Consider the following 19,292-nt stretch of genomic DNA (forward strand, 5'->3'; position numbering starts at 1 on the left):
GGTTATAATATCCAGTTTACATATGAAAGAAATTGACAGTAAATTCTGGTAATTATACAAGGGGACCTTCTAACTTGGTACACTACAAAAATATTAATTTAACAAATTTTATTTTATAATTTGTTTTTCATCATTTTGTTCACATTTTAGTTTTTTTTTTTTTAAATTACAAATTCAATGTAGTCCATCAATAATATGATCTTTTCTAAATTGCACATAGACAGATAAATAGAGATAGATTGACAGACAGACAGACAAACAGACAGACAGATAGATAGATAGATAGATGCATGATTACATTTTATATTAATAATTTGTACTGTGTACAAGTATTTAAGTTGATATATAGAATAAGTGCTAAAACGGTACTGTCTCTTTAAGAATAGCAGCAGTTCGGGGGCCTGGGTAGCTCAGCATGTAAAGATGCTGACTACCACCCCTAGAGTCACGAGTTCGAATCCAGGGCGTGCTGAGTGACTCCAGCCAGGTCTCCTAAGCAACCAAATTGTCCTGGTTGCTAGGGAGGGTAGAGTCACATGGGGTAACCTCCTTGTGGTTGCTGTAATGTGGTTCTCACTCTCGGTGGGGCACGGATGCCACGGAGAATAGCGTGACGCCTCCCACTATGTCTCTGCGGTAACGCGCTTAACAAGCCATGTGATAAGATGCGCAGATTGACGGTCTCAGATGCGGAGGCAACTGAGATTCGTCCTCCACCACCCAGATTGAGGCGAGTCACTATGCCACCACGAGGACTTAGAGCGCATTGGGAATTGGGCATTCCAAATTGGGGAGAAAATGGGAGAAAAAAAATAATAAAAAATAGCAGCAGTTCAGCGAGCAGCTCACAGAAGTGTTTTGGTTGAACTCATATTACTGAGAGTGGTGTAGCGCAACTGATTGTAAGGAACAGAAAGGGTAATAAAAAACACATTCTTCAATGACGAATGGTCGCGTGGATCTCGTCTTTGGACACAGATTAAACAAACCGTGTCAAACCAAACTTACTAACAACATGCAGTAAAAGGATCTCAGTGCTGAACTTCTTCACCATTTTACATCTCAATCACTGAGTTGGTTTGTCCGTACCCAGCCAGAGGAACAAGAACTGAGAGAAATGTGAGACCGAAACACAAGTGAAAGTTTAAGGACAGCCCTTAAACTGAAAAGTCACGTCCCAACTGTCTGGTTGCCCACAGCAACGAGACATGATGTCACAGGCAGTTGAACTTGAACTTGAGGGGGGGGGGATCGGGGTGGTCACTGCCAAGGATTACGAGGGGAAGATGGGAGTGCGAGAGGGAGGAGTGCTAGATTTACTTGGCCCGAGTTACTTGGCTGTTGGGCTTCAGCCCGGGGCAAACACAAGGGTGGGGTGGGGGAGAATGGATGGGACATGCATTGGTGGTATTTGTGTGACCTGCAAGAGTCAACCTAAACAAAAGTTGCCCCTCCTGGCCCCCTCTCTCAGATCCTCTAAGCGTAAGTGTTTCCTGGATTTGACTTTGAGAGAGTTTTGTCAGGAGTAATAACCCCACTAGCATTTACACAGTTGCTAAGATAGGATTGGTCAAATACACTTTTAAGGTGGGACTTAGTGAAGTGTCAGTTGCCCTCATACTATACTATTACAATCTAGAGGTGTAAATTGTGTTTAAATATGTATTGCTCCTTATCATGTCTGTCCATTTGCTTGTGTAGAGATACATTTTGTGCTAATTCAAAACTTTCTCATATTTATATTTATTAGTAGCCACCCTTTGTGCCTGGTGATTCACTCAATTAGCTTCGTGGGGTGCCGCTTGGGATAGTTTTTCATGTTTTTAAATGCTTTTTCAAATTCATGCATAGGCAAAACTGCAAAACTAATTTTAAGTGTGTAAGCATAAGCCTTTAGATTAAAATTCACAACCATGATCAGGTACATGCAAACAATTATAGTCAAGTCTGACCTCTAGTGGTTTCATGAGAAACAACATTCTCAGAGTAATGTTTTATATAATCAAATTTCTTGTTTAACAGCAGTTATCCATGATATTTACACTGAGCTTAAAGGGACAGTTCACACAAAAAATGAAAATTCTCTCATCATTTACTCACCCTCCTGGCATCCCAGATGTGTATGACTTTCTTTCTTCTGCAGAACACAAATGAAGATTTTTAGAAGAATATCTCAGCTCTGTAGGTCCATACAATGCAAGTGAATGGGTGCCAAAATTTTGAAGCTCCAAAATCCACATAAATGGAGCATAAAAGTAGTCTATGTGACTCCAGTGGTTAAATCCATGTGTTCAGACATGATATGACAGGTGTGGGTAAGAAACAGGTCAATATTAAGTAAGTCATTTTCTCTAATATTTTCTTCTTCCTGCCCAGAAGGGGGCGATATGCACAAATAATGTGACTCACCAAAAACAGAAGGAGAAGGAAAAAGGACAGATATTGATCTGTTTCTCACCCACACCTATCATATCTCTTCAGAAGATATGGATTTAACCAACAGAGACATCTGGAGTACTTTTATGTTGCTCTTATGTGGATTTTGGAGCTTCAAAACTTTGGCACCCATTCACTTACATTGTATGGACCAACAGAGCTGAGATATTCTTCAAAAATCTTTGTTTGTGTTCTGCAGATGAAAGAAAGTCATACACATCTGGGATGGCATGAGGGTGAGTAAATGATGACAGAATTTCCATTTTTGGGTAAACTATCCCTTTAAGTAAATTCAAATTTAACACTAACACTGTTTTTGTTTTTACAGTCATGGTTCCTTTGACGAGGTCCTGTCTGCAACCAGTCAACACTATTTGAAAAAAAACAAACAAAAGAAAAACATCCTATTTGAAAATCCCCCTGACCCTCTTCTGACATCAAAACAAACCCTAATAAACCTTAGCAGAATATTATTGGGAAACGTTCAACCCTTTATCTCCCAATCGTCAGACACCTGTCAACCCCGCCCCGCCTGCCTCTGTTAAAAACTTCAGGATCACAACACGAGGTGAGGGATCTTCTCTCAAGAAACGCCGGAACACAAATGGCAACATTAAGGAAGAACATGATGAACACAAATGGAAACTGTTACTTGGAACGAGGATGTAGTATACAATGGCTGGGATTATCAGTTTCAGTTGTGAGGATTCACAAAGAACAAAAACGCAGGATTTTAAGAAATTATCAAACCAATTTTTGTTTTGTTTTCAACACACTTAAACATGCTGACTTTAAAAAAGAGACAACACTAAAAGTGTTATTCCTCCAAGCCCTATACATTCAGAATTTTCAATCAGCATTCAGCGTCTTCATTCCCTTTTTGCTTTTGCAGACAATTTAAGGTAAATTGCTAAACAAAAAATATTAAAGAGAAATCATAACAGAAGTATTGCACTACAAAAATGCGAAGAACACTAGTTTGATGTGCACTATTGAAAATGGTATGGATGGCGAACATTATTTGCACATTTATTGCGGAGAAAAATGAAAGTGACACAACGCACTAATGCTACCCAGAAATTCTTCGTTTTTAGGCGCACGCCTTCATAGGCATGAATAGAAATTGATTGAATAAAAAAAAGTAAAGTTCAGGCCCGTTCACCCACAGTGCCAACTAGACATCGTGAGATTTTAGTTAGCACTCCTATAGGATGAGTAATGCCAACAACAAACAACACACACTTACAGCCATATGTCCAAGCTACAATTAAATTTTTTTTAAATTTGGGATTTTTACATTTTCTTAGTAAAAATGTTTTAAAAAATCAGTTTCATGCACCCCCAGCTAATCATTCCATTATTTCCATTTCCTAATTTGAACCTTCTCTTTTAATTGAAGCATTATGTATGAGCTACACTTTTTAAACTGTCTGATTATAAAAGAGAATTAAGAACATTTTCTCAGGAAAAAAAAATAGTATCAAAATCAATTTATTACAGCTCCCAGGAAATCATTCCTTTATTTGATTTTACCAAATTTTCGAACTTCTCTTTTAATCGTAGCCTCGTGCCGTGTTGGGTAAGTTACTAAAAAATGGTAATACACTACAAATGACTAATTACTTCTATAAAATGGTAATCAGACAACTTTACTGATTACTTCCTCGAAAAAGCAATAATTTTCCATTTATGTTACTTTCTAAAACACTTCACAGAACAGTTTTTGTTTTTCCAGCAACTTAAATAAGATGATGCGTTTCTCCCTTACAATGACTCGTAATGGGCCAATCCATCTGTTGTTACAGAAGAACATTCTATATAATTCTATATATTCTATAAAAATGAAATTATTTTTTGAAATGTGTAACTAAACTAATGTACTTAAAAGTAATGATTAGGGTTAGGGTTAGGTGGGTTAGTGTTAGGTTAATTGAAAGTTAACATAACAGAAGCTTCCAGTACATATAGAAATACCTAACTTAATTGAAAGTAAGTACCTGTAATCTGATTACTAGTATTTAAAACGTAAAGTGTTACCCACCTTTTTTGGCTAAAAAGGTCATTAGATTACATGAACTCATTCATTTGTAATCAGTTTACACCCAACACTGGCCATATATCCGCGCAACAATTTTTTGAAAACGAACAAACATATTTTCCCGGGAAAAAGTCATATCAATTCAATATCTTACAACCCCAAATAATGACTCAGTTAATTTCAAACTTTCTCTTTTTATTGCTGGCCTGTTTTTAATTCATTTCTCAATTGTAGTGAGGCATAATACACCCATTAGCGCTAATAAAGATGTCCCTAGTGACACGCCCACCTCTGTGTTTTGTTTACTTATCTGTTTACACTCCCAGAAGTCCTTGTTCCAAGAACAAAGTACGACGCTGCGGAGCAAAAGAATGTGTGACATATCATAGCCGTGTTCAGAGGGAGGTGGGCCACCCCGGGGCCGCTTTTATTAGCCGTTACTTTTACTATTCAGTTAAATAGTGATGTTTCGGCATGGCTGTCATACACACACATTTACACACATTATCCTCCACAGATTGACCTCAAAGGGAAGCCTTTACAGTAAATAGTCAGTTAGGGCAATCTTCAACTGCCAGTTGATAGATATTATGAGACATGGCCACAGGTCACATCACTAAAAACTTTTTATTTTCAATGCAACTGCAATTAATAACCTCACAAAATAACTGGACTGCCTGACCATGTATTTCACTGCAGGGAAGCATTGTTGCCGGAATGGCGGCCACGCTATCAGTTTGGTGTAAAACTAATGCAAGAATCATGATGGCAATGGCCTTTTCTTTTCTAATCAAAGGAAGTGCCTCTGTATTCCCATTATGCAATTTGTTAAGCATGAATTCAGGTTATTTTCTCGCATATAAGCTATAGAGGAGGGTGAAATTTTTATGAGAAAGAAAAAGAAAAGCAAGTGTCAGCTCACTAGTTACAAACATCTTTATATATACAGGATATATCCATATATATTTATATATACATTTTTTTTTTTATTATTATTATTATTTGCCTAATAAGCTCAGTGGCAGTCTAGTTATTTTTTGAATTATGACATAATCATGAGTTATCATAAATCAGATATTAGTTCAGAAATCCCGAAAACCCAGTTCTGCACTTGATAATTAAAGTGAAAATAGTCTTCAGCAAAACCGGCGGAAGTATGATTTCTGTAGAAAACATTATAGATAGCGTAGGAACAAAAAGCACGGCTTTTGATTTGTATTGTGTTTGGACAGGAAGTATTTGTTATTGCGAAATAAAGTGTGTTGATTGAGCCATGTGCAATGCCTTGGGTAGAAACTGTGTTTGTCTGATTGTTAGGGTGTACAGGAATGCGTAGAAGTGAAAAATCCTTCTATTATAGTAAAGTCCACGCTGTCCGGGACTCTAAATTAAAGGGCAGAGAGCGCACGAGAGAAAACGGCCTTTGTAAGTTTTGGGAATGTTTTTGTTTTGTTTTTTTTTATCTTTACTTTTCTGCTTTCTAATGTTTATTTGTAATGATTTGTTCTCAAAACTTAGGAGGGCTGAAGAAGCAGTTTTTGCGACACGTCGGAATATATCACAAAATAAAACAGGTGCTTTTTATGGATTAAAGTACATTCAATCTCTATTATACATAATACAATGAACGTAAGTGTTATACTACAAAGTTTAGGGAAAAAAAAAATTAATTACTCCTTTTTCCCCTTTTTGTATGTACTATGGGGGGAGGGGTTCATTTTTGTCAAGGTTGTGACAAAAGGCATTTTTCCTCCAACTTTTTGCCGAAGAAATCGTCAGCGTTGATAAACAACGTCCTAAGAGGTAGTGGCTGAGGTTTTACGATTTTTAACTTGCTACAAGACATGACGTATATAATGAGACATCATACTATGCATTCCAGTTTTGTAGGACTTCCATGCTTTGGATCACCCAGTATCACTGAATTACAAACCGTTGTTGTTCTTAATGAACTTCGCGCTCACGGCTGAAACTTTGCTGCCTTTTTGTACGTAGAAAATTTCTAACTCATCATAAAGTAATGACAAGATCTTCCCTGTTTATGGGAGAGGCTTTAATCAAGCTAAACTAAATTGGCTAGAAACTACGCATGAGTTCACAGAGATGGGCATGATGTTAATTTTCAGTAGCTACCTTATATGATCAGCAGCTGTAGTTGATAAACGGTGAATCTCAAGAAAGCAGTTTATATATCACTCTGAAAGAAATAAGAAATTGTATTTTGCATAAAGAAAATTCATCCTATTTTAGGACATTACTGTTTTGACAATAAATATTATCAGTAGATTTTTTTTCCGCATTACAGTAATGAAAATTGTCGAATGTGCTTAATTGGCAAAATAAAATCATCTTTATTATTTATTTTATTTTTTTCATTTTTGAAGTGAGATATGAACCAGACACTTCTCACGCCAAACAAAGTCGGCAACCGATCAAAAATACAGTTGTAACGAATGTAGGTATATGTAAAGAATTGAACCCCTCCCCCTCTGAACCCACAGCGCCCTCTACTTGTCCCCCGTGTAAATGATTCTAAATATTTGTTTTGTGATTTAGTGTTAGGCTCAGAGCATCATTAAGGTTGTCCCTAAAAAGTGCCTTTTGTTCACAGACTTCATCTTGTAATCTTGAGTGCCCATCAAAAAAAAAAAAAAAAGAAATTAAAAAAAAAAAAAAAAAAAAAGAAATCCCCTCCTTCAGACTTCTGCATCTTCTTCTGCAAGTTCTTCAAAGCAGTATATATAGTACTAAAGGAAATTGGTGTGACTTAGTTCATCTTTTTATTGTTGAATAATTAAGAAAACGAAAAAATGACAAAAAAAAAAAAAAAAAAAAAAAAAAACATATATAAATATATATATGTGTCTTGCTTTTCCTTCCCTTGTAATCTTGTCTTCTGACTCTTTTGGACACTGGAGTAGTCTATAGTTGCATAACCATGTCCCATTTCTCCGAATGGAGGGGTTTTAAAATAAGAAAAAAAAAAAAAAAAGATAAAGAAAAAAAAAGAAAAAATGTTGTCTGAGCAGAATGCAGTTAGCTCACATGTTATTCTTGTCTGTACGCTTCACGTTGTATTCGATCTCTTCAGCTTCTCCATTGAACAGTTAATGTATGTGAACAAGTTACGCCGGTGAGCTCTGGTGGGCAGTCAGACGGAAGGATGTTTGACGGAGAAACACTTCTTTTGACGAAATACAAAACCTGTGAATACCGACTGTGGGGGTAGAATAGGCAAGTTTGCGATTCTTTTTTTTTTTTTTTTTTTTTATAAAATAAAAAAGCTTATTTATTTCTTTTATTTTGTTACCAAATTAAATTTGATTTGATTTGCTTTGATCTGTTTGTATTGATATTGCATTGAGAACCTGTATCGATGATGCACCTTTTTAATGGTTGTACGAGACCAGATATTGAAACTGTTGTTAAAAAGTTTCTGTAAAAATGAAGCACCTTACAACGGAATGGTTTCAGTCCAGGGAAAGCAACAGACAGTTTCTATACAACATAAAATAATAAAGAAATCACAACCACAAGCCCAGTGTTACGAGCCAAACCCTTAGACCAAAGTGATGCATGCCACAAAAATTAAAATTAACTTGAAAACTCACCAGCAAAGCCAACACGTGCTTAACAATGACAGCATGCTTCTTCCAACAAACAAAATTATCCAAGTATTTCACTTTCTTGTATCCATAAAGCCAGGATCCATGCTGGCTATGATTATTAATAACAATAAGTGATGGCCATAGCGACGTACATGTGTTTGGCACTCTTAGAGTATATTGCCACTCCCTGGTACTGACCGTCCTTTTTTTATTTTATTTTTTATATTAACTTTTTTGTACTCTTTTGTTTAGTGGAGCATTTGGATGTTTAGAATAGCACGAGCCCTCAGCAGCTTAGGTCCTAGTTTAACTCCGCGAACAGCATCCTCCTCGGTTCACTTGCCCTCCAGAGCTCATGGTGAAATGCATGTGTTGATTACAATTTCTTTTGCATAATAAGAAAAACAGTTTGAAAAGAGCAGCACCTTTAACTGATTGAATAAAAGGATGTTCTTGACTGTAACGATGACTAGTGTGGTTATTTTGATCATGGAGTCCTATCTTTCAGTAAACTTTTAATGTCAAAATTACTTTATATATATATATATATATATATATATATATATATATATATATATATATATATATATATATATATATATATATGAGAGAGAGAGAGAGAGAGAGAGAGCGAGAGCAACTTAAAACAGATTTAAGGCCTTGTGTGGGTTTGTTTACATTTGAATTTTTGAATTGTTCAAATTAACGAGCATTCCATTAGCCCAATTGAACATTCCATCAATGTAACTCTATGGGATTTTTCCGATTTTTTGATCATCGGCTGTGCGAAAAACGTAAGTCAGTGTTAGAAAAGACAAAGCACACTATTCCAGAACAGTCTGAAGGTCTGTAGGTTTGGTGGATGTAGCTTGAAAGCTCTAGTAGGAGTCAGTGTTAAAAATATTGGTCTAGGTTTAGGGATTAAAAAAAAAAAAAAAAAAAAAAAAACGTTTGTAGAATAACAGTAGACTTAGTCGAGATTAAAAATCACCTTGTTTTATTAAAATACTCTAGAACACTACACTCTTGCCACTTATTTAAAATTGTGTAAAGTGTTGTCTTCTTGTGTTATATTATCAAAGATCATATTTCTGACATTGGAGCAATTCACCACTGATGATCAATAGCCTTTATTTCAGTCTGACAGACTCTGTTGGCAATGCGTATTACACTTTTGAGCATAATAAACTGCTATAAATGTTTCATAAAAGAAGAGCAAGCTCATATTAGAGAAACGGAGGGGTGCACTTGTTCTGTAAGGTTGAAAACTCCTGCTCTGATGTATGGTGTCCGCTACAGTGGACAGATTTTTAAGAGCAATTTGTAACAATTCAGTGCGTGATATTTTACATCCACCATGGATGATTACCTTTGATCCTTAACTATAATTTAGTTTGATTGTCCTCTTTTTATATATCATTGTGAATGGCAATATCATTCAAAATGGCAATTACATTTTTGTCACGTAAATTCAAGTAAAAAAGAGTAGGCCTACCTCTGGAATTATCTTTTGCTGTGGATTGATGTTTGTCTCTCTCGCTATATATCATTTTGGAAAGAAAAAAAGTTTGGTAATTATTAAATTTTTGTTTTAAAGTAAAAACAAACAAAAAGATACTGGTTTCTTTGTGATTTAATAATTCTTGCACCAGGGGTTAAACATTACAAAGCCATTTTTACAATTTAAAGAGGATATATAGAAAACATAACTGTAAGACACTGAGTCATTACATTCGTGTTGTAATAAATGCTTTTTTAATAATAAGTTTCCTGTTCAGAATTGCCAGGAAAGTTACGTGACATTGTGGTGACCTTGAACAAAGACTTTTAAGTCAATTAAGTTTTGTGACATAAAGCAAATTGCTACTTTCATTACAATGTATAATCTTTTGAAAACAGAAATACTGTAGATGACTGCTTCTGATCTTGCAGCATAAAAATTGGAAAAAGGTTTTTAGAGGTCTTTTTTGCTCAGACAATGATTAATCTGTTGATATTAGCCACATTTCCAGAAGTGTGCTTGATCTGATATCAAGTTATCAGATGTTATTATAATGTCAGTATAACCTTTTAAAAGAAACCAAAGTAATGAATGAAGATGTAAAGGCTTGCGAGCCAGAAATATTGACATCTGTGATGTATCTGGGACTCGACTGATCCCACAGGACAAATGAGGTCACTTCTTTTTACAGAGTTTTTAACACTGAGGTCACATAATTCTGATGCCACAGCACAGTTCAGGTCACTTCTTCTTCCAGAACTTTTCAGCTCATATACAGTTTTACACCAGGAACCTATCTTGAGAGCAGTGACATTAAACTTCTCAAATGGAGGAATCAGCACCTCATTCTCTCCATGAAAAACAGAATATTTTGCCACATAAGCACCTTCACAAGTTTCAATTTCAAAACAAGACACACGTCCAAATCCCTCTGCTACTGTTCGATCGAGAGAAGAGGATACAAATGAGCCAAAACGAACCTCTTTGTGCAGAACATCCTTATCAAATTCTACATTAGTACCACGATAAGTTAATTGGCATTTGTTTTGCATTTTCCTCAGAATCTGTATCGCTTCTGTTAACAAAAAGTGAAGCGAGTACCATGTGAATGTCATGTTTATGTATTTCTGTTTATCACTACGAGTAGCATTATTGAAATCCTTATATACTCTGTTACTAGTGTACACATAAATGCTGACTGAATGGTTCCGCGTCAAGTTATATTCAGGTGCTTTGGCCTTTATTACACCTTCTTTCCAAGCTGCTGCAAATGCAGAATTCCCAGAGATTTCTTTCTCTAGAAATTCTGTCTCCACAAGGTATTCCATGTTCTCTGTACAACCCTCATATTGGTCATCAACAGAATTCAGCTCCATATTCAATGGAATTATCTGTCCTTCAACCGCCACTCTGTGATCCTGTAGCAAAAGGAAGTAATGATGACTATCTTTTGTCAGTATTCATGCCTGTAAGGTGCATATTGAATGCAAGCTTACCTGTCCGAGGGCAACTTGAACAGTTAAAATGAAAATAAGCACTGCAATAGTCTGCATCCTGATATAGAAAAAATCCCTCTGATGCACAACCGATGGAAATCAGGTAATATACAGTAGTGTAGTACAATGCAGATGCTAAAAGAACAAAAAATACCATATGGTTTAACAAATCCAAAATCAAGACTTGAATTGGAATATGGTATGTAACTGTTAGCTACACTGTTCTTTTCTTTAACCCAAACATTACCTGAGAATATATATATATATATATATATATATATATATATATATATATATATACTACACCGACTTATCAATTAAAATCTCACTGGCATTCCTTGTAAGACAAAAACAGTTAACTAACCTTTTCAGTAGTACAGGTGCCTTCAGATAATTTCTGTTGAATTTTTTGGCACGGTCTGCAGTGTGAGAACATTTTCACTCCTCAAATTTAAATACAACAGACATAGTCATATTTCACCCATGTGACTTTCCTATGAGGGAAGTGGTGAATGTTAAAATGTAACCACCCAAACATCTGCAATTAGTCCATACCAACAGCACGCCAGACCATCTGTAGCAGCTTCGCTGCTCAACCACAACATTGCCATTTTTACCATCAACATTATTGTTACCTTTCGTTTTTGGTGTTGCTTGTTAGCATTGTATGTTCATCTGCTTTAGTGTATGTGTCCCTAAATGATTACATCTGTCATTTCTTTCTGGGTGAAAGCAGAAAGCATTCCAAAAATTGTTTTTTCTTCATTTAAAATGGCCTAACACAGTGCAAAATAATTATATCAGCAAAGTTTACATTAATGTCAGAGTTCCCTATCTGTCACTCACTCGACGTTGTGTCGATGTAGTGACACTAGGGGTCACTCTTGGGAGCCCCAAACGAGTGGAATTTGCATGCCACTCCCCCCGGACATATGGGTATAAAAGGAGCTGGCTCGCAACCACTCATTCAGATTTTCTCTTCGGAGCCGAGCGGGTGCACTGAATCCAATCTCGCTACTTTCACCTCAAACTGCTGGATCTTAAGGTGCATTTCAGCGGCTTCTCCCCCTATGCACCCGTGGAGTGTAGAGAATGCCCCTGGGCGCTTCGGCAGAACAAAAGAGTATATTCTAAAAAGAGTATATTTTCGAACTAAGAGTGGCACTCAAGGAACGTCATTTTAAAGATGCCTTTCCGTTTGTGTATTTTTCCTGGTTGCGGTCGTTATCTCTCCGACTGGTAAAATGCTTCAGCACTGGCTTTCACTTTGTTCATTTTTTTGTTGACTTTGTTGCAAAGTAGAAAAAAAAAACATTGTAACATAAAAATCATTTTTATTTGTATAGTTTTTTATTTTATTTTTTTATTTGTGTTTTTCCCAATATACATTGTTCCAAAGCAATGTATATATACACAGGTATATGTTTGTCATTTTTATAAAATAAAAAATAAAAAATAAAAATAACGTGATATTCCAAGGGTGTATGTAATATTTTTGCTTTATTGATTTTGCTTTCAAAATGAAATCCATTTATTGAAACCCAAAAAAACTCAATCCAGAGATATTTCTAAATTCAAATGACACTTCAAACGAAACTAAAAAGCATTTATAATAATGAAGTGGTCAAAAAATGCATATTTAACCACATCTCATTTGCCGTCACAAGTGTCCTTCTACAACAGAAAGTGGAATATTATTTATACAAATTAAGATGTAAAGAACATTATACATGTAAACATAATAGTGGCAGGGAATTAACATCATCATGGACTTTAAAGGGAATAAAAACTCTGCCATGAACACCGCTGCCTCTCTCCCGGATGAGCTAAATACTTTTTATGCTCGTTTCGAGAAAAATAACACCGTCCTCGCGGAGAGAGCTCTCACGGCTGAAGCTACAGAGGTTAGTTCACTCTCCGTCTCTGTAGCGGATGTAACACGATCCTTCCGACGGGTGAATATCTGCAAAGCCACGGGTCCAGACGGCATTCCGGGCAGCGTCATCAGAGTGTGCACGAACCAGCTGGCTGGTGTTTTTACGGACATTTTCAACCTTTCCCTCTCTTTGTCTGTGGTCCCCACATGCTTTAAAACATCCACCATTGTGCCTGTTCCAAAACAATCGAAAATAACTTAAATGCTTAAATGACTGGCGTCCTGTTGCTCTGACCCCCATCATCAGCAAATGTTTTGAGAGACTAATCAGAGATTACATCTGCTCTGTGCTGCCTCTCTCTCTTGACCCGCTGCAGTTTGCTTACCGCAACAACCGCTCCACCGATGATGCCATTGCATCTACAATACACACTGCTCTCTCCCACCTGGAAAAAAACAACACTTATGAGAGAATGCTGTTTGTAGACTACAGCTCAGCATTCAACACCATAGTGCCCTCCAAGCTTGATGAGCAACTCCGGGCTCTGGGCTTAAACAGCTCGCTGTGCAGCTGGATCCTGGACTTCCTGTCAAGCAGACGCCAGGTGGTTAGAATAGGCAGCAACATCTCCTCATCACTAACCCTCAACACTGGAGCCCCGCAGGGCTGTGTTCTCAGCCCACTACTGTATTCCTCGTACACACATGACTGTGTGGCAACACATAGCTCCAGTGCCATCATTAAGTTTGCTGATGATACGATGGTGGTAGGTCTGATCACTGACAATGATGAAACAGCCTACAGAGAGGAGGTGCACACTCTGACACACTGGTGTCAGGAGCACAACCTCTCCCTCAATGTCAGTAAGACAAAGGAGCTTGTGGTAATATATGATAATTGAAGATTAAATCAATTTTAGGCTCAAGGTGTTTTTGTATAATTTTATGATTTGTGAACCAGCAGAGTTGTGTTCACAATGCATGTTCAGCTCAAGCTGTTCTGTGGAAATAAAGCGAACTTAACTCCGAGCACCTCCTGAGAATGTCTCAAGTCTTGAGTCAACGACTTGAATATAGAAGAAAGAGTGAGGACTCATTGCATGAACTAGCAAAGTTAAAATGTGTTTAAAATGGTGACAATCTTAAAAAGTAATGGTAATCAATTACAAGACCTGTAAAGTTTCCTTATACTAACCCTGACCCTAAATCTTGATGACATGAATTTTACAAAAGCATTTCACCACTGCTTCTGAGAAAGAATTATTTGGAAAGAAGAAGTGCTATTCTTACTGTATGTGCTGCCCTCAGAACCCTGTTGCCAAATGACAAGGTCATTTCAGATTTCGACATAGCAGATATACAGTAACAAATCAGAGAGAGAGAGAAAAAAAAATGTAATACAATTTTTCTAAAAGGCATATTTGCAGACTTTTTTAGAGGCATACTGTAAATGCAATCCAATCATTTCTCTAAACTATATATTAAATTAATCATCTAAACAAACAAGAAATTTAATAACGTATTTAATTTGTTCATTTATTCTTTTGTAAAATTACATTAATTACAACATAACCAAGGTGTATCTTTAACTACACATTAAACAAGCAGTCAGCAGTGAGTTGCAAGTGGGATGCTTTGGGGGCTTAAGCCCTTAAGGTATTGTCCCAAGCCCCTGATCTTTTGGAAGATACACACGTTTCATTTTGCAAATAAAATATGTTTAGTGACTTTGAATTTGTTTGCACAGTAGTCCGTCCGTGATGAAAAGCAGTGGCACTGGCCGTGGTCGATTTTCATTCTGTTCACCGCAGAAACGACCGTCGGCTGGGTTTTAAAGCCCTCTCATTTATAACCAGCTGTTGAACACTAGCACTGTGTCCGAATATCCATATTTTCCCTACTACTGTATATAGTATGCCCAAAACAGATGCCAATGAATCAGTATGTCTGAATCCTCAGTATTCATGAAGCAGTAAGCGAGAAATACCCGGATGAACTACTATTTACGGCGAGATTTTGAAGTGCGGATCGACTGGACACTTAACGATCCCATAATCCCTCGGGAGCTGCACCTTCAAAACACTGGATTTAAAAGAACGCCGGTGAACCGTGAGTCGGACAGCTCTTTTCAAATGTAAGTGCTATATACTGTATACCAAGATAATTGTTCCTTGTGATTAAATGGTGCTTGTTTAGCAAAACCAGAGCAGATAATTTTTGTGGTTGTTGTTCTTGCGTCATTCGTTCAGGTCACGGTTCAATACCCACATACACCCGGATGAAGTATGTCCGAAATCAATTCATACTACTCGCATGCACACCTAATAGAACATACTGTTTTACTAGTTAAGTGCACCCTTCATCAAAGTAGGTGGGACTGTTGTCACTCTGCAGGTTTCAACAAACCGTCATTGTTTCAAAGAGAACTGATGAGGTAATATTGGGTCTCTTCCAAAACTTAGTAAGCTGCCTCGCTCTCTTCTGCCTACAAAGGCAGCTGTCTTGTATGGAGCACCCTAACTGAAATAGAGCCTCTTAAGAGAGTGTTTTGTTCATAGGCGGCAGCTCAGCGCATCATTCAAATAGTGCGCCGCACAGGAGACTCGACTCGCAACTGACTTCAATACAGGTGACGTGAGAGGAATGACACAATACTCTAATGAGCATAAATATGCACAGCACACACACATTTTGGATATTTTTATCAATATTTTTTCAGGGTTATATTATATTTCATAATCACAATTTCTCTCGATTGATTGTCTTCAAAAATAATGCCATAAATAGTTTTCATTTATCAATTAATGTCATACAAAGTCCAGTAAACATAAAAAAAAGCTAAATTAATATTTGATGTGACCACCTTTGCTTTTAAAACAGCACTAATTCTCCTAGGTACACCTGGACACAGTTTTTCTTGGTTGTTGGCAGATAGGATGTTTCAAGCTTCTTGGAGAATTTTCCACAGTTCTTCTATCTATTTCAGGCTGTCTCAATTGCTTCTGTCTCTTTATGTAATCTCTGACTGACTCTGTGTTCAGTAGGGGATCTGTGGGGGCCATGACATCTGTTGCAGGGCTCCCTGATCTATTCTAATCTATTCTATTTACAAAAGTAATATTTGGGAGTCTAAAATGTATATTTCCTATTGACGCACTAAAGCTGAAGATATACATAACTATCTTAAGATAAGTGTTTTTGTGAAACATCTTATGTGCCTAAGACCTTTGCACAGTACTGTTTGTCTTAATCTGTTTAATAAGAATATATCGTCTTTATACTGCCATTACAATTATGCTTATCAAAGAAGGCTAATATAATGTTATACTTTATGATATGTCTTGTAAATTTAGACCTATCACATTGCATGCACAGACTGCGGAGACTGCCTATTGATTTCATAGCGATTTTTTATTTTTTTTTCAACACTTTTTTATCCTCTGAAATACTGTAGTTTACAATGGATTTCCAATGATAAATATATATTAATACAATTTATTGAATGTCCTATTGTCCTTTGATAAACTGTGAAAGATGCCAGAAAGATATGTTTAAGTTGCATTTAATGGACTTAGGATAGGTTCAAAGCTCTTGTTAATTTACAAAAGTTTTTCCAAACTACTTTGATAACAATGCTTTTGAGAAACTCGCCTCAGACTTCTTAAGTGCTACTAAGGTTCTAATTATTGCTTTGGGAAACCCAGCCATTATTTGAAAGCCAGGGCTTGGGAGCATATGAGTGCACAAGTTGGTTTGCCAGATTAAAAATAAACTGCAAAATGAAACCTAATTTTAAAATTAACTGAATTCAATGACTGACATGTTGTCAATGCTAATCATAAATCATACCCAAAATATTTGACTTAATACTAATGAAATTATAAACAACAAATACAAATAATACGTTGTGTATGGTTGTATGCTGTGCAAAATTTGCATCAAGTTTTCTCACAGGCAAATCAAAGACAGACAAATCAACAATAAACACAAGTGCCGTTTTAATTTTATCATTTGTTTATCTCATGTAACAACTGATTATGTTTCAACTGACTTCTATTATTTAACTTATTATCTGCTGATCTTATTTGATTTAACTACTATATGAACTACAACAATTAAAGAAACAAAGTGAGCCCAGTTTAAAATCTGTGGTCAACTGCATCTTAATTAAAGAGTGTTGACAGGGCACTTCTCCTTGAGGTAAGGTAAAACAGATCCAAAACGTCTTTGGATAACGAAATTTTTGGTTAATTATGTTGGTTATATGACAAATATGTGTGTCTGTGTGAGTTCTTGTTCATTGTAAATATGGCAACGGCCGCCCCTGAAACCACGACACGAGCACCACCTACACTGCACAAAACATGTGCAATGAGGGAGCGAGAGCTTTATATCTCTTGACATTTCTCTTAATTTATGTACGTTGTTTTGCGCTATTTTCTTTGCATGCCATTTCTTTCTAAGCTCCCATTGATTCTAAGCACTTAAAACTGAAACGGAGAGCACTCCCAGCCAAGTGCATTGATCATGAGAAACAAAAAATTATGCAAAAACGCACTGCATTCCATGCAAAGTTATGATATAACAATTATTTTGTTAAAAGTAAAAAGTTGCATTACCCAAGTCAATAGAACAGCTGTTAAGTAGAACATCTAATTCACCAGACTCCTGTTTTAAAGGAAGGCTGAAAAATGTCTAATAATAATGTTCATTGTATCTTATCTCTTATATTAATTTAATTTATTGTATTTTATTCTATGGCATATATTTGACCTATTAAGGTAAATTACTAATGTAAATTGGCAAATATTAACTCATTATATTAATGATGAAATTAGGCTCCGAAAAGAGATCAACCCTGTTTCACCAAGGTCTACCCACTTGAAAATTGCTGACCTCGCCACTGACAGGTTGCATGCTTTTCCGATAACTATGGGTTTTAGCTCTTAAGAGCATTCTCTACATGCAAAGTTGCGAACGTTCTTTCCTTTTTCATGTGTGCTTCCCAAACCTGCACTTAACACGAATGCGCGATGCACTCGTTTTACTTAAGTGTTTCTTAAGAGTTGCTGTCCATTGTGAAGTGCTGAAATCTGACCGTATAGTGTCGCTCATTCATAGATTTGTGCATAACTTTATAAACTTGTAATTTAACTTGATGAGATGTTCAAAGTTGTTTTCTTAAACTAATTAACTACATAGTTTTGTAATTATTTTTGTGCTGGAGGCTAGGATCTACTGTATTTACACAATCACTGCTTTGTTCATCAAATGTGCATTTGCATTGTTTCATTTATCATCTGTGGGTCGACCATTAGGGTGCAAGCTTCTACGGTCTGTGAAGAGGTTTACGTGTTGGCCGGCCTATTTCATGTGCACAATAGGGCGGTGGAAGCACTAACATAGGGCAAATGTACAAACATTAACTGATTAAGCGGAGAGCTGCGCTTTGCTCCCAAACTGATCTTCAGTGCATAGCAATGTGCTCGTGACAGCCCTCTTCGGTGTCAGAAGAAGATGAGTAGTTTGTTATGAGAAGGAATGTGGGAAGACGCGCCAAGATAAACAATTTCCCCCGTAAATGCAGTATAACATCGACATCATTCCATCTGAATTTAATACAATGTCATGCTGCCACTTTGTACCATGCACAAACTCGTGCACAAAGGTAAGCCCATTGTTTGTTGATTTAGGCCTAATTAATTTTTCTTTCATAATTTTATTATTTTTAATGTAATATTTTATTTTATTTGATAGTTTTCTCGTTTCTGCTCATTTTTTATAAAATTGAAAAACATACTATCAAAATGTTCACAGCTGTTCTCTCTCCCTGTAGCTTTGGTCTTTAGCAGTCAACACCAGATTGCATTGCACCACCTACTGGTGAGAACGAATATTATCAGGTGGAGATTGTGCATCAGTACTCTGCTGCTTTTCAGTCTATTTTATTTCTCAGGTTTCCAGTCACACTTTTTCCTTTTCAGGACTATTTAGATTACACTCATCAGTGTCAGTTATGAGACAACATAAACTCATAAGTATTTAAGTTAACAGCTTTGCAGCATTTAGCTTCTCGTAATGTCAGGTCTACGTGACTGGGACTCTCTCTCCAGTCTGTCACTCTGGCGGCCTTTTAAAGCACACCTCCGTCGTCACTGGAATGAGACACAAGTGTTTAATATAAAAAATCACCAGGTGATGGCCCTTACCGCTTCCTCTCTCCCCAGTGACAGACACACGACCACGTCCCGCTCCACATACCCCCACTGCCCGACTCAGGCCCGGACCCCATCTGGGGTAGGGGAAGGGGCCGGCACATAGTGCAGACCGCGGCGGC

The 19,292-nt window shown here is 36.8% G+C and overlaps 2 protein-coding genes across 16 annotated transcripts in view; one reads left to right on the plus strand and one right to left on the minus strand.

Moving 5' to 3' along the window:
* LOC127450234 (nuclear factor 1 X-type-like) overlaps window positions 1-7,161 on the plus strand; it is a 230,954-nt gene extending 223,793 nt beyond the window's left edge. For all 15 annotated transcript variants that reach the window (XM_051714155.1, XM_051714156.1, XM_051714158.1 and 12 more), the window contains one exon: window positions 2,765-7,161. In XM_051714155.1, coding sequence (XP_051570115.1) covers window positions 2,765-2,779 — 15 coding nt within the window. In that variant the 3' untranslated portion in view covers window positions 2,780-7,161. The remainder of the gene's footprint in view (window positions 1-2,764) is intronic.
* A 1,592-nt stretch (window positions 7,162-8,753) lies between these two features.
* LOC127450268 (erythroblast NAD(P)(+)--arginine ADP-ribosyltransferase-like) lies at window positions 8,754-11,592 on the minus strand. Its single transcript, XM_051714232.1, has 3 exons — window positions 11,444-11,592; window positions 11,080-11,214; window positions 8,754-11,001 (listed from the first exon to the last, which is right to left on the minus strand). The coding sequence occupies exons 2-3, from the start codon at window positions 11,134-11,136 to the stop codon at window positions 10,153-10,155; spliced, it is 906 nt and encodes a 301-aa protein (XP_051570192.1). The 5' UTR covers window positions 11,137-11,214; window positions 11,444-11,592; the 3' UTR covers window positions 8,754-10,152.
* Window positions 11,593-19,292: the final 7,700 nt, after the last annotated feature.

Source organism: Myxocyprinus asiaticus, chromosome 13 (assembly GCF_019703515.2).
Source record: "Myxocyprinus asiaticus isolate MX2 ecotype Aquarium Trade chromosome 13, UBuf_Myxa_2, whole genome shotgun sequence".
NCBI classification, from domain to species: Eukaryota; Metazoa; Chordata; class Actinopteri; order Cypriniformes; family Catostomidae; genus Myxocyprinus; species Myxocyprinus asiaticus.

Excerpts from the sequence above, each read along its gene's own strand:
- LOC127450268 (XM_051714232.1), bottom strand. The coding sequence starts at position 11,136 with ATGCAGACTATTGCAGTGCTTATTTTCATTTTAACTGTTCAAGTTGCC. Across the intron at positions 11,002-11,079 it reads TTCAAGTTGCCCTCGGACAG|GATCACAGAGTGGCGGTTGA; the intron begins GTAAGCTTGCAT and ends CTTTTGCTACAG.